Consider the following 14793-nt stretch of genomic DNA (forward strand, 5'->3'; position numbering starts at 1 on the left):
CACACTGTATCATAGGTTGATTTTCTTAGGTAGAAAGTAAATAGAGATAGAAATTCTCAGATCTCTCTGTTGGAGAGCGTGCGCCCGTGTTGGGGACCATTGCCTTAGAGTTATGTGACTCGCGCCTGAGCTAGGTGCTTCACGAGTGCTTTAATTTTCCACTTCGTTGTTATCATGAAAATAATATGAGGAACTTCATGCCCACCCCAAATCCCCAAACTTACTCCTCCGGCTTTTATGTACTTTCTGTAAGTTTCATATACAAATATATGACTGTATAACCTTTCTCAAAAGCACAAATGGAAGCATATTTTTTCGCTTTATACTTAGAGAACTTTCCATATTAGCACACAAACACACAGAACGGTAATTTCCCTCGATAATCCCCTATATTTCTAGGTAATAGGCTTATACTGTTGTTTATGAATTTACCAGTTAGAGGTATTATCTGGACTTTCTGCCACGATGGATGATGCTGTATCTCTCCTACCCCTTTGCATCGTTCCTCCTTTGGGTTAAAATAATGCCCAGCTTTTGGTTAAAGTGATAGTATCTACCTTATTAACGTCTCGTCGATTTTGAGTACTTTGGGAAGTAATGACTCTGGTAATTAAGTAGTGTGCAATGTTAAATGTCACTGCACATATTTTGGGTTTGCTTCAGGCCTTCTCTTTCATGTCAGAGGCTGTCCTCACTTGCCTGGTGGTTCCTTCTTATCCATTCAGATTTCGGAATGCAACACTGGAAAACAGAATAGAAGTTCTGGGAACATGGAGTGGCGATTTTTGTTGGCCCGATGGGCTTTTGCATGAGGGTGGTTGAGGAGCGGGCCAGCCTCTCCATCCTTGCCCACTGGTGGAGTTTCTCCCGGAACCTTTCCTCCTGAGAGGAACCCTCCTGCGTCCCCTCAGGGAGAAGCCACAGGCTGCAGGTGTGACTGCAGCGGGGCAGAGGGGAGGGGCTGAGGGCTCCAGGGTGAGATCGGAGGTTTCCACGCCTGTGCCCCAGCCCAGCCCTGCTCCGTGCCCAGCGTTCCCAGCTCGGAAGCCTCTTGGGTTCGGTTCTCTAAAGAATCAGCCCCCTGTCTCTGTGGGGTGCGGTGCTTGGCAACAGGCAACACGCTGTGTGCCACCTGAACCCCAGGCACCTGTTCTGCAGAGCGGCCACGGCTTCCTCTCCCCTTCCATCAGTCAGCAATCCTCCATATTTTTTATTTTTTATTTTTTTACGAATCCTTTAAAATTTCTCCTCTTCAGTTGTCTGCTCGCCAACTTTCTTTGTCATTGTTGTTTTTTTCCACCTCTAACTTCCTTTATTGTCATTTTAGCAGGGTTTCTGCAAGGGCAGGAGGTAAAAATGCATGGCCCATTCACCGCCCAACATGGGAATCCAGGAAAGCTATATAAGCTGCATAATGGTAACCTTCCTCATATTGTTCTTCCTTGTGCAGTAAAACAAGCTGCCCCTCTGTCCTGTGCATGGAAAGAAAAACAAAAGCCCAGCCCTAACCAAATCGGGAATTCGGTGCTTCCCTTCTAGAATCTTAATATAGGTCCCAACTGTGAAGTTTGCTGAAGACGTCATTTTATTTTCAATGCTGAAAACTGTCCGTGCCCAGTTCCCTCTCCACCGCGCTGCAGGTTTTATTGATGGCGTGCGAGTGATTGGTTTTCCAAATGCGGGGCCAGCTCTCACCGCGCTCTCGTCCTCCCTGGGGGCGCTGGCGAGACAGACGGCCGTCTTACCGAGCAGCTCCTCCCCATCTTCTCCATCGCCAGCCGGGCTCCACTCCCAGAGGGCCGTGGGAGTTTGGACCTCTTGGCGGAACTGTCAGCGTGGCATCTTCCAGTGCCTTCTGGAAGCTTCTCTTTCACAGCCCACTTGGGGCAGTGTACTTTTAGGGTGTCCTCGCTGCTGGGTAAATATACTGAGAGACATCAGGAAGTCTTCAGCTATTTTGGTGTGTTAGATATAACACATCATAGACTACAAAAAGGAAAATGTGTTTATTTGAAACTCTCAGGATCAGTTTCTTGGAGTGCTGTGTCATTGCTAGCATTCACGGCCCCCCAGATGATTGAAGTTTGTTTTCATTCGACTCCCACTAAGTATTTGAGTATTGTGTTTGGATGTCTTCAATCACAACTGTTAGAAACCTAACTTCCACTAGACCGAAGGGCTGATTGGTTTGTGTGTCTGCGAAGACTGGCGGGGGGTAGGCTGGCCTCGAGATCCGCTGGGTGCAGACATTCAAGCGATGTCATTTCCACGTGACCCTTGTCTTTCTTATCTCGACTTCCTGTGTCATCCGTGATGCCCTTCTGGAGACGGGCTGAAGACGTGGTCGCAGGCAACCGCAGGCATATCACCGCAGTTTAGCATTCCTTCCACGTCTGTGTATAGATTTCGACGAGGAACCAAAATCACGCAAGGCCCCTGATTGTGATATCAGAGCTACAGCTTCTTATCCTAACTTCGTCCCTGCCCTCCTATACCCTTATGCACAAAACACTTCATGAGATCATCTGTTTCTTCTAGAATTAAGCGAATCTCTGTGGAAAGTTGTTTTGCTATCCGTTGGTATTTGTGAGGCCACCTCCCACGTGCCAGGCCCTGGAGCACAGTGGTGGCCGAAACCCTGGAATGAGCGAAGTCACCCAAGCCAAAGATTATAGGGAGTCTTGGGACCTGTGCCCAACGAGAGGGTGCATTCCCATCGCTGCTCAGCACCAGATGAGCGAATCCAGGCTGGGTGCCAGATCGTCCCGTTTTTCAGGGAAGCCTGGAATCCAAATCTGTATGTAAATTTTCTCAAGTCTGAAAGACATTGGTGATTAATTCAAGCATTTTCTAAATCACTGTCTGGGTCAAACAGTACATCATTTGTGATCTCTAATCTTCTCGAATTCATCCAAAAAAAAGTGTTCTGGAGCGATGTGCTCAAGGTCGGGCAGTGACGAAGTGGCAGGAACAGGGCTTTGCCCTACGTCTCCTGACCCCGAGTTTGGGAGCCTTATGAATGGACCGCGTTCACACTGGCCGATCTGGTTTTTATTGGCAGAATTTTTCTGTACTATCTCTGTTACAGCCTGTAAATTTTTGGCCTTATTTCAAGTTTCATGTCAGATTCTCCGGTTCACGGAAAGTGAAATTTTAATGTGACTTCATTCTTTGGGGTGAAGTTGGCGGTGGGCCAGCCAGTGAGGAATGATCATCAGAAGTCTGATCGAGCTCGCAGATACCACGTTGACAGATGGTCTGTCGTGGGGTGTGTGTCTGTGTCATAAATTAAAGTAAGATTCCGAGCGAGAGTTTAAATATTTCTGATGACATTTTAATTTTAGTCAAGTAACCATTAATCAAAAGATTGACTTAATGATCCTTGTTCAACAGAAAAATCCCCTTAAGTGTAATAATTTGGGCTTTTTAGTTTCAGAGATGCTGGAATGACAGACTTTTATGCCTTGATTCACATCTCCTCTCCACTTTGCTATCAGAATAGTTTTATTTGGCTTGTCAAAATAAATCATGTATTTTCTAGACATTTGAAGGTAGCTCACATTTCAAAAGAAGGCTTTAATTAAAATGTACTTGGGTTTTTGATTTTGTCTTATCTGGAAATAATACAAAGACACTAACTTTTAAAAAATGATCTTAGAAAATGGATAGCGATGGAGCAGCTGTAGATAATTGAGCTCTTGCCTCAAGACAAATAAAAATGCATTTTGCAAACATCCACTGCCTGTTTTTTTCCTACCTCTATAATTGACTCTGATTTGCTGTGCTTGCCCCCTTTGGAACCTCAGAACTTTCAAATTGCTATTTAATTTGCAGTGTAAGTTGTCATGAGAGCCGCACCGTCCAAGTGTGGGCTTTGTGCTTGAGTCATGTTGGGATTCAGTTTTTCAGACTCTTGATTATTCCAACCTATAGTCATTATAAGATTATACATTTCCAAATGAGAGCTGATGTACAAGTTAATTTTAAAAATATAGAATAAGAAATTACAAGTAGGTATCAAATACAGGGTTAAAAAAACTTTAGGTACTCTTCCCTGCCTCACCCCTACTGCTACAAACTTGCTAAGGAAGTTAGTAGAAAAGAAATTAAGAGAAAATGGTACCTGTATGATATGCCTTGTTCTACGAACATTATGTTTGCTATCACGATATAAAATATGAACGTCGGTATATAAATTGGTGGTGCTATTCCCATTTGACAAGAATTTTTTAGCAGACTGCTCTCAGGTGTTTGGAAGGGGTGATCATAGTTATTGCACCCAATTTGGACAATTTCGTGTACACCAGGCAGTCTACCTAATTTGTTAAAGTTTATTATAACCCTTCGAGTTGTTTTATCTCTGTTCACCTGCGCCTCCTCAGGCAGCCGCTGCTCACCCTCTCCCAAAACGCTGCAGATGGCTCTGGAGAAGAGCGTGGAGAAGACATGTACAATTTTGAGAACCTTTTCCAGCTCGCACTACGAAAAATATTTTCTTAGAAATGCACCTGAGGTTATTTTCTATACCTCTGGGGAGAACCAGCGAAAGTTATGAACGGCCCCTGCGGTTTGCGAGCAGGGACAGAAGGTGTCAGAACTTCTGTGATTCCTTCCAGTGTCTCTGGGAATACCCTCAGCTCTCAGCTCCTGGTAGTAATTTTCGTTTTCTACTCATTCACTTCTTGAAGCCAATGACCCGTAGGGCAGAAATGTTCAAAGTCGGTTATCTGATGGAAGGAATCCTTCTATGCTTATCACCCGTAGAATCCACAAAGGAATTTTGCTTTTTAGGATGAGTCCAGTTAGGGGGAAACATCTATTTTCAGACACTGATGAAAAGGGACACGGAAGGGGAAAACAGATTTTTAACATTAGTGGCGAATTTGTATCACTTTTTCTTTCTGTTGCGAAGTCAGGATGCTTTTGGAGAAAGCAGAAGCAGTTTAAAAACTTGTAAAATCTGGGGAATCTGGTATGACATATTTCTTATTCGATTCCCCTGAGAAATTAAGTAAAGTTAAAACGGTACCCAAAATAATAGTCACGTCGAGTTATGCAGTACAGTGCTTTTCCCTTTGAGTCCTTACTGATCGTGAATCCTTTGTGTTTATCTTGCCCAGGTTTATCGCTCTATAGTCTACCTACTTTATTTTTATTATTTAATTGTGTTTTAAAATACACACACACATATTTAAGTGGCAGGAATGTCGTTTGGGAGATAAATAAACCCTCTTTAATCGGCACCTTGAGATTCTGAGGAGGGATAAAGGCCCTTTTAAGGGAATTCCCTCTCTTGTCATCTCCCATCTTGCCCCAGTCTCTGAGACGGACAAGGCTGCTGTGAAAACAGCTCCGCCCACCAGCCCTTCTCTCCAGCCGCGCACCCTGTGGCTTCGCGAGCTGGATGCCTCCTGCTTCATCTCAATATGGCGTAATTTGCAGTGAATTGTCTATTCTAATCAGATTAAATATCTCAGTGTCTACTACATGCGAGTTTTCTTTTTTTGGTCCTTTTCGTGTATGCTTGGCTGAATGAAAACCAATTACTTGTTATGTATTGGTCCAGGAATGAAGTATTTAGGGTGAATATATCTGAATTAATTAAGCGCCATTAATAATGCCTCACGTTTATGAACATATTCTATACTTGACTTAAAATTATATAAATTAGCAAAGTTTATTTTTTAAGTGTCTCGGTGTGAAATGGCTTTGTGGGGACAGCTCTGTATGTCTTAATTTAAGACCCATTACCAGCTGGGTCTCACTTATTTATTCCTTGTCCAGTAGCTATTTATTATGCCCGGTTTTGCAGCTTAATTGCCAACTCTGTTTTCTTGCCAGTATGAATTTAGTGTTACATCTGCAGCCATGACACTCAGTGCAGTCAGCAGATTCAGCTCCCTCCCCACGACTCACACAGAAAAACTCTGTGTTTTACAGTGTTGGAGGTAACTTGAATGGGATAGAAATTTTAATGTTTTTCTGAAGAGAGGAATCGAGATACCTTTTCTGAGTGGGGCCATATAGTATTTTAAGAAGAAAAGTCCACATAAATTTTACTCTACTGTGTATGAATCATTTTTCATAAAGGAAAACTCAGACAATTTGCTTTAATATATAATTGCTTTGGAAATTGCGTTTGTATCTTTTAAGGATACTGTTTATGATTCATTAAGATTTAATGGAGCTTCGCAGAATATTTGTTTTCCATTTTTTTGACATGACAAGGAATGTCGGAGAAATGATAACTTCGGTGATAGATGGCTTTGCAAATTCAGATTGCACTTACTGAAATCACAGCTGATATAATTACAGTAGACCATGGTGCAATTTCAATTAAACATGCTTTTAATCATTTATTTTAAACATCTAGTTAATTACTCCTTTTTTTTTTTTTAAAGAAAAGGGAATCCTTTGAAGTTAACACAATAAAGATTTAAATTTCAGGTGGCCATCTTATGAAGTTGCTTTACATCTTACCTCGTAGGCTTTCAGAAGCTCCAAATGATCTTTGGGTCAGTTACTCCCACCCCCTGAATTTTCTGTTTGAGTAACTCAAGTAAATTGCCTGACTGAGGAAGATTTGGGCTGGATTAATCTACCTAATCTCACTAAGCCTCAATTTACTTATCCAGAAAATAGGAATAATAATGGTCCCTACTCCATTTTGCTGTGAAGATCAGATACGATACTGTGTCTAAAGGGTTTGATGGGATGCTCTGCAGGTGTCTACCACGTATTAGCAGCAAGGTTAATGACAAAGATTAACATGAGTTAAGGCCAAGCTGCGCCTGGGCTCTCCCCATCCTCCTCCCTTCACCACCACAGGTCGACCAGTGTGCTCCCCTCTACACACGACCTCTCTCTTTCCGCCTTCTCCCAACTCTTGAATTATACTACAATCAAGGACATTTGGGTACTTTGTACTAAAGCTTTTACTCACCCCCCTCCTTTGCCCTGTGTCTACTGATGTTGACAACAAAGCGTCTTTATTTGACGTCTTATGTTAGGCCCCAGTGTTGTCCACGTTGATGCCCAATGGCTCAGCAGAGAGGTAGAGCTGGTCCACACCTGTCTGTTTTGGAGGTGACTAGTGAGGTGTAAACAGGAACCGGAGGCCCTTCCCGGGGCATCGAGAGACCGGGCCCACAGCCTCTCTGCATGGGGGGTATTTACAATATATTTTTACAATTATGAGCTCTCTAGGACTGTCACAAATAGAAACACTATATATTTGACAAAGTGATTTGACAATTAGTACTTCACAAGTATAAAGCGGTATTGTACTTTGTCGTGTGAGTTCATTAAATACTTGCGACCTGAAGGATACTCAAATGTGGCCTGAATAATCGAACTAGCACTTTTAGTTTATTGTTTAACTAACATAGTACGATTTTAATATACTCCGAAAACACTTTTATCTCCATAAATTAAAACTATTTAGGTGTCTTAATGCATGCTTATTTCTGAGTTGGGGTTTTAGTCTTCCCCTCAAAATAGTAACTATTAATACAAGTTGTTTTGTTTCATGAATGTTGTGTGGCATATATAAATATAATTATGTATATGTGTGTTCCCTATGTAAGTATCTATTTTAAAAAGTCAGAAAAAAAAAAGTGTAAATGCTATGTTAAAACACAGATGATAACCCATTATCAGTTTAGCTGCCAGTTTTGAGGTGGGCCATGTAGAATGGTTGGGCTAGGAAGAATGTCAGACTAAAAAGTGTCTCAAACTGAAGACTTTGAAATTAAAGAACTTTGTCTTGAAACCTGAAAGTTCACAACCCATAGCCCTCTGTGGGAAAACATAGATGAACAAATAGGATTGACTCACCCTCATTCAAGGCGATGGGTCATTGGCATTACCTGCATCGCTCAGAAATGTGAGTGACCTAGAGGTGAGGCTATATTTTGCTTTGCATGATGTCATTTCCTCCGAGCTCGAGGTGAGCTCGCTTTGCACGCCCTCCCCTCCCAGCTCATCAGGAAGCGATTCGGAAGGAAGAGCGGGAAGGAAGAGCATGTCCTCTCAGGCCCTGCCTCGACCCGCCATCCTCGTCACCTCTCCCTTCTCCTTCTAAAAATCCAGCTCGGGTCAGGGCCAGCATTAGCTCACCCCGCCTGCTCCACCGAGGCCGCCAGTCCTCCGCGTTGCCCAGGGCGGCGGCTTTTCCAGTGTCTTCATCGCATTTCCGAGCAGTCGGTGCCCTTCGTCCCGTCTTGTCCTCGACTCACCCCTTCCCTTCATGCCCAGGAGGCGACCCTGTGCTTTCATCTCTAGCTCACAGCTCCTCGCTTTCTCCTTTGCAGGATCATCCTTCTCCCCCGCTGTTAACTGTGTTGTATCCTAGACATTGATCCTCGCCAGGCGCTCTGCCCGCTCGGCAGCTTCGCTCATTCACCCCCGGGAAGAACACGCCTCGCTCACCGACACACACGCGTTTACCTCCCGCCCCGGAAACCTCAGATCCGCATGTCCACCTGTCTGCCTGACAGCAGCACTTCAGACGCCTCGGGAGCACGTCCAATTCAACAAGTTCAGAACTGAACTCGGCTCTTACAATGCTCCATCTCCGTAAAATCACGGCCCTTCACGCCGTGCGAGCCGGTTTTGCCACCTCAGTATCGCTGGCATCATCGGAGTCCTTCCTCTGGGCCGCTCCCCACCCGTTGCCAGGCTCCCCCCGCGTCACAGGCCTCTGCTGTCCTCCCACGTTAACCTTTCGTTTCTCCTGGTGTGGCCCTCCTGCCCCAATTCCTTCGCACTGGGACCCTGCTACCTGGTACCCCTCTGCCTGCCTTCTCCTGCTGGAGGCCAGCGCCCCCTTCCGACAGCGCCACCCTGGGCCATGCCTCTGGTGTGCTGGCTTCTAGCCTGACGTCCTTCTCCCTCCCGACACTTGTCATTGTTGTAACGTTATCCTTCAGTGGCCGTGTGCGCCCCACTAGACTGACTGGAGGCGCCTGTGAGGGCACACGCTGGTGTTTGCACAGCCCCCATCCCAGGGCGGATGCTCACTCATTGTGCTCATGAAGGGATGGCGGCGAGTGAATATTGATACAGGAAATGCTCAGATTACACATTTCCATCTTGGCCGAAAGGTTTTCATATTTCCTTTTCCCCAAAAAAAACATTTTTCAGAACAGGAACTATAAAGCAAACAGGATGTTAAAAGTTGATCTTTTCCTACTTCCAGCTTGGGTTTTGCTTTCTCAATAATTACTTGAAGCATAGGCGTGATAGAAGGAATCATTTATTATGTTCTCTCTAGCTAGTTTCTATATAATGTAATGAACGTGATATGAAGTTGATTACTCCTGAACTTTTCCTTGCCACCCTGTAGACTTTCGTTATTTTTATTTCTACTTTTATTTGCACGAAATATTGAAAAATTCGATTGTCATTCAGCTTCATTCTGATGTGCTTATTGTCACAAGATTTGGTTTCCAGTTCTGATTCTCTCTTTAAAAAAGAAAACTTTGCTATTCCAGTGCTAGTATATATATAAATTTAAAATTTTCACAAATATGCTCTGAGGATTACATAATATTGTAAGATACTTGAGTAAGCTGAATGGAAGAGATTATACCATTTTAAATGTTTTTTTAAGTGACAGTTTCATACATTTTTACACACCATAACATGATATTTTAATTAGTATAGAACAGGCTAATAGTGATGTCTGATTGAGTTATTGGAATAATTTGATAGAATTGTAAGTTGGCCTTGTACAAATGCAGTTGATAGAGTTATTCCAAGAAAACCACTTTCATGGAAAGGTGATATAGACCATCAATTTTTGCAAGTTAAGGATTAACTGGTGGTTGCAATTAAGGTTGGGGGATGAATATAAACTAGTTATAGGTTATAATCAATTACAATGCATTTTAAGGTATTATTCTAATTATCTTATTCTGTGATTAGATTATATCATTTGCTATTTTAAGCATCTGCCATTGTTTATATCTATGCCAAGGTGCCCTAGGGCACTGCAGCAAATTCAACAGGAGTGCCGCAGGATATTTTAAAATTTCAAGGGCAGCATCTGTAAGACACATGCAAACTGCTAGCTTGAGGGAGTCCACACTCTCAACTTAAATCGTACTACTTTCTTTTAAATGATTGATATCTTTGGGAAGCTGGATTCTTAGCAGTTGTGTGAAAAAGGCAAGTGCCCGTGAAAATCAGAGTGGCTCAGGAATTGAGGGTGGTGGTGTCCAGTCTAATCATAAGGTTTGAGAATTGTGCAGGACCCAACATAACATAATTATATACTAATTAGTATGTTTTAATTATTATGTTACATATAAATATCAATATAATATTTTTTTATAAAATAATACCTGATAGTTTGCATATATGTTTTTCTTTTTGTCATAGTTTTTTTTTTTTTAAAAAAAGTTATTAAAGTACTTAATTTGTAGACCAGGCAGCTCTTTAACATGATTCAAAAATCAAACGCCTAAAAAGGAAGACAGTGAGCAGTCCCCCGGCTGGGCTTGTGGCAGCTCCGCCCTCTGGCTGCTCAGGCCTAAGCCTCTGAGTGGGTCATGGCATCTGTTTTTCTCACACCTCACATTCAGAAGTACAGGAAATTACGTTGTCTCTGCTTCTAGAATATATCCAGCATCTGACTTGTCCCTGGCCACACTGTTGTCCCTCTCGTCAAAACGGGCCATCATTATGGTGTTAATACTACTATAACTAATTTAGTGAAAGCAAAATGAAGCCGATTACTTCCTAACTGCTACTACTAGTTATTACTACTGGACTCTCCACCTCTTTACTTGTGCCCCGCCCTTCCCAGTAACTTTTTAAACTCAAAGTTAAGTGATAGCATCACTCTACCACCTAGAACCCTGCGACAGCTCCCATGTCACTCAGAGGAAAAGCCAGTCTTTCCAGTGACCTGCAGGTCCCTATAGGACACACTACCCCTTTATCTCTCTGATCTCAGTTCTTATTTACTCCCGCACTAATCTGCTCCAGCCCAACTGGTCTCCTTGTCCCAAGCATATCAGGCATGCCCCTACCCCAGGGCCTTTGCACTGAAATGCCAACTCCCTAATCTCTTTCTTTTTTTAAATCAATTAGTTTATTTTTTAATGGTGACATTGGTTAACGAAATCTAATAAGTTTCACCTGTACCTTTCAACAGTAAGGCATATATATATTTACACTGTGTGTTCACCTCCCATAGGTAGATTTCTTTCCGCCACCACATATTTGACCCCCTTTACCCCGTCTACCTCTCCTTCCCCCCACTCCCACCCTCTGTTTACTACTATAGTCCATGTCCATGAGTCTCTGTTTGTTTGTCCTATTCATTTGTTGCTTTAAGGTTTATATCCCACATATAAGTGATATCATGTGATTTTCAACTTTTTCTGTCTGGCTTATTTCTCTTAGCATGATTATCTCGAGGTCCATCCATGTTACTGCAAATGGCAATATTTCATCTCTTCTTATGGCTGAGTAATATTTCATTGTATATATGTACCACAGCTTCTTTATCCAATCATCTATTATAGGACACTTCAGTTTCTTCCATGTCCTGGACACTGTGAATTATGCAAACTTGGGCCTACTCTAACCCATTCTATTTTAAATACTCAGTGACCCTCACCCACACACTGGATAGGCATTTCCTAGCTCTTTTATCCTTCTTTTTCTTTATTCCATAGCTTTCTAACAGAGTGAATAATTTACTTCTAACATAATAATTTCCCAAGTTTACGGTTTTATTTTCCGACTCTCCCCACTAAAATAGAAGCTCCAGGAGGACAGGCATCTTACTCTATTTTATTCAGCATTGTATCCAAAGCACCCTGAAGAATGCTTGGCAAGAACAGGTGTGCAGCGAAAATTGAATGATGTTCAACGTGTTGTTTAAAAATCTGTTCTCATCCTTAATTTTTTGTCTGAAACTATCAATAAAAGCATATTCGAAACTTCCTCTATAATGATGGATTGTCCATTCTTCCTGAGGTCTGAGCAATCTTTGCTCTGTATTTCAGGCTAATTAGGTACTTATAAAATATGAATCCTATCTTCTTGGCTAGTTGAACCTTTTACCATTATGTACACACCTTCTGTATCCTTAATAATGCCTTTGTCTCAAAGTTATTAGTTTACTTGATATTAGGAAAGGTAAGCTAGCTTTTCAGTAATTTTTAGTACTATTTAATATGTTTCTTCTGTTCCTTAACTTTCAGCTTTTTTGAATTCTTGTGTTTTAGGTATGTCCCTTGCCTACAGTTTATGGTTGTTTTAAATTCATCTTGACAATCTTTATTTTTAACTACAAGTCCATTTGTGCTTATTTTGATTATGTATTGATCCAGATTTGTTTCTATCATTTACTTTCAACTTGTCTGACTTTTGCAGTGCTTGTTTTTCTTTTAAATGAGTTTTATTTTTATTCTTACTATTTATTCTTTTCTCATAGTATGGAGGTTATAGACTGTTTCGATTCTTTTAATGTTTTTCTTTGAAATTTTACCTTAATACTTAAAGTTAACATCTTATACACCTGACACTAATATAAAATATTACTGAATGTGAACTGTAATTGAAATATAAATTAAGAAAATAAAGTTAACCTCTTAACCCTCCTGGACACTATGTGAACACTGCCCTCTGACCCTCCGCTTCCCAACTTACATGCCATTGCCATTCAGTGCTATTTCTGGCCTTTTTAGTCCCATAAATTGGGCATTATTACTTTAAATAGCCAGTGTTGACTTATATTTATATATTTACCAATTGTTTGCTTACTGACTTTTTTTGTATCTCAGACCTTCCACACACATTTACCGTCTTTCTGACATATATCCTTAGAGTCTAAATATGTAATATCTTTTAAAGCTTATAAATTCCCTTAGTGAGGTCTGTTGTAGCTGAGTTCTCAGTTTTTATTAATATGAGAAAACCTCTATTTTGCTTCCATTTTTTGAAAAATAATTTTGATGGATATACACACACATTTTATTTATATGTATTTATGTGTACATATATTTGATATGTGTTTTTTTCCAACAGCACAAAGCAGTTAACTCAGTTCTGACGCTGTCTTCCTGGAGACAGCCTCAGATCTCACAGGTTAAGGGCTCAGTCCCGTAAGACTGCCCCACTTCAGAGGCCAGTCACAAGTTCAGGTTGTTGCTTGTGCTTCTTGGTGGCTCGCTATAAAATGAGGGTTCCCAAGACTGTCTCCTTCGGTTCAGTTAATTTGCTAGAGGGCTCTGGGAGAAATGTTTACTTATATTTACTAGTTTATCATAAAAAAAAAATATATTGTAATCTAGATGAAGAGGTACATAGGGCAAGGCCCAGAAAGGTCCAGAGTGCAGGCACTTCCGTCGCCATGGCGCTGGGGTGTACCACCCTCCTGGCACCAGCCAGGAAGCTCATCAGCTCCTATTGCTCAAGAGTCTTTACAGTGCTTAATCTTCTCCAGCATCCCCCCTCCTCATCCCGAGGTCATAGGTGGGCCGAAAGTTCCAACCACTTCCCATCTAGATAGTAATAACGCGTGCTGTTCATTTTGTATTTTTCTAGATCAACGAACTGAGCCATGTTCAAATCCCTGTTATGTTGATGCCAGATGACTTCAAAGCCTACTCAAAGATAAAGGTGGACAATCACCTTTTTAACAAGTAAGTACAAATACAAGCTTTTCTAGAACCGATATGACTGCCAGGAGTATGATTTTCGTGAATTTCTATAATCACATTATTTTTCAATGGGTGGGAGTAAAGTTTTGCTGATGAAGTTAATCCTGTGATAAACATAACCATCTGTCATTTTCAGAAAAGCAACAGCAGGCCCTCTTGGGTAATATCCTGTAGCCATATGGCATATTGTTCTCTATGAATATCTTATATGTTAAAAGTGATATTCTCATTACAATTTAAATGTTTCAAGCTGTAAATTGCTTGGAATTTTTTTTTTTTTTTTTTTTTTAGCAGCTATGGACCTCAGCTATCTTACACAAAACTCTGGTAACGATTATGAACAGAAATGACAACTTCGTAGAACAATAGAAAATTAAGGTGCATTTTCATAAAACATAATTGGATGCTATATTGGGCATTGAGAATATTTCTCCTTCATTTGAATATCGTTTTGGATGTCATTGTGGAGTATTTTATGTGATAAGCAGTCCACTGAGAGCCAGAGGCACAAAGATGTATAAGAAATGGCCCTGCCCTCGTGGGATTCACAGTCAGCCAGGTGGTTGCAAACTGACACATATACAAATTACTGTAGTTTGGTGTGCAAAGCAGCACAATAGAGTGTGTGTGTATCGGGGCGGTGGGGTGAGTGGGATGCACAGAGGAGGAAACAATTCTGATTGAGTAGGATGAGCCTCAAAGAAATTCCTCCCACGTGGGGCCGTTGTTCAAACATGAAGCTCATGTGTGAATTCTCATACTGCTATTTAGAGGTCGACCATTTGAGTGGATCTTTTCTATGTGAATTTAGAATGTGGTGTTTATATAAAACGAAGTAGGTCGTTCAGGGAGTGAGAGACAGACTTGTCTTGTAAGCTCATATCAGCAAGTCTCCAAGGTCAAGTGTTCGCGGTTCTCTGCTGCCCTTCCCTAAGTCCCCACGTTCGTTGCTTCTCCTTCCCTGTTTTTCTCCGCACGTTTTTTCTCTCTCCACATCATCTTCCTCCTCTTTGGGGAAGCAGCTGGAGCACGTGGTCAGGATATAAAGGTCGGATAGGCCTAGTGCTCCTAGGTAGTGAGAGGACACAAATGTCATTGCCTGTCCCTTCTGTCC

At 41.7% G+C, this 14793-nt stretch overlaps 1 protein-coding gene across 2 annotated transcripts in view; it reads left to right on the forward strand.

Annotated features, from left to right (window-relative positions):
* PIP4K2A (phosphatidylinositol-5-phosphate 4-kinase type 2 alpha) overlaps positions 1-14793 on the forward strand; it is a 148710-nt gene that overhangs the window by 75485 nt on the left and 58432 nt on the right. For both annotated transcript variants that reach the window (XM_016124673.2, XM_016124683.2), the window contains exon 2: positions 13564-13661. In XM_016124673.2, the coding sequence (XP_015980159.1) occupies positions 13564-13661 (98 nt within the window). The remainder of the gene's footprint in view (positions 1-13563; positions 13662-14793) is intronic.

Source organism: Rousettus aegyptiacus, unplaced genomic scaffold (genome assembly GCF_014176215.1).
Source record: "Rousettus aegyptiacus isolate mRouAeg1 unplaced genomic scaffold, mRouAeg1.p scaffold_m13_p_10, whole genome shotgun sequence".
NCBI classification, from domain to species: Eukaryota; Metazoa; Chordata; class Mammalia; order Chiroptera; family Pteropodidae; genus Rousettus; species Rousettus aegyptiacus.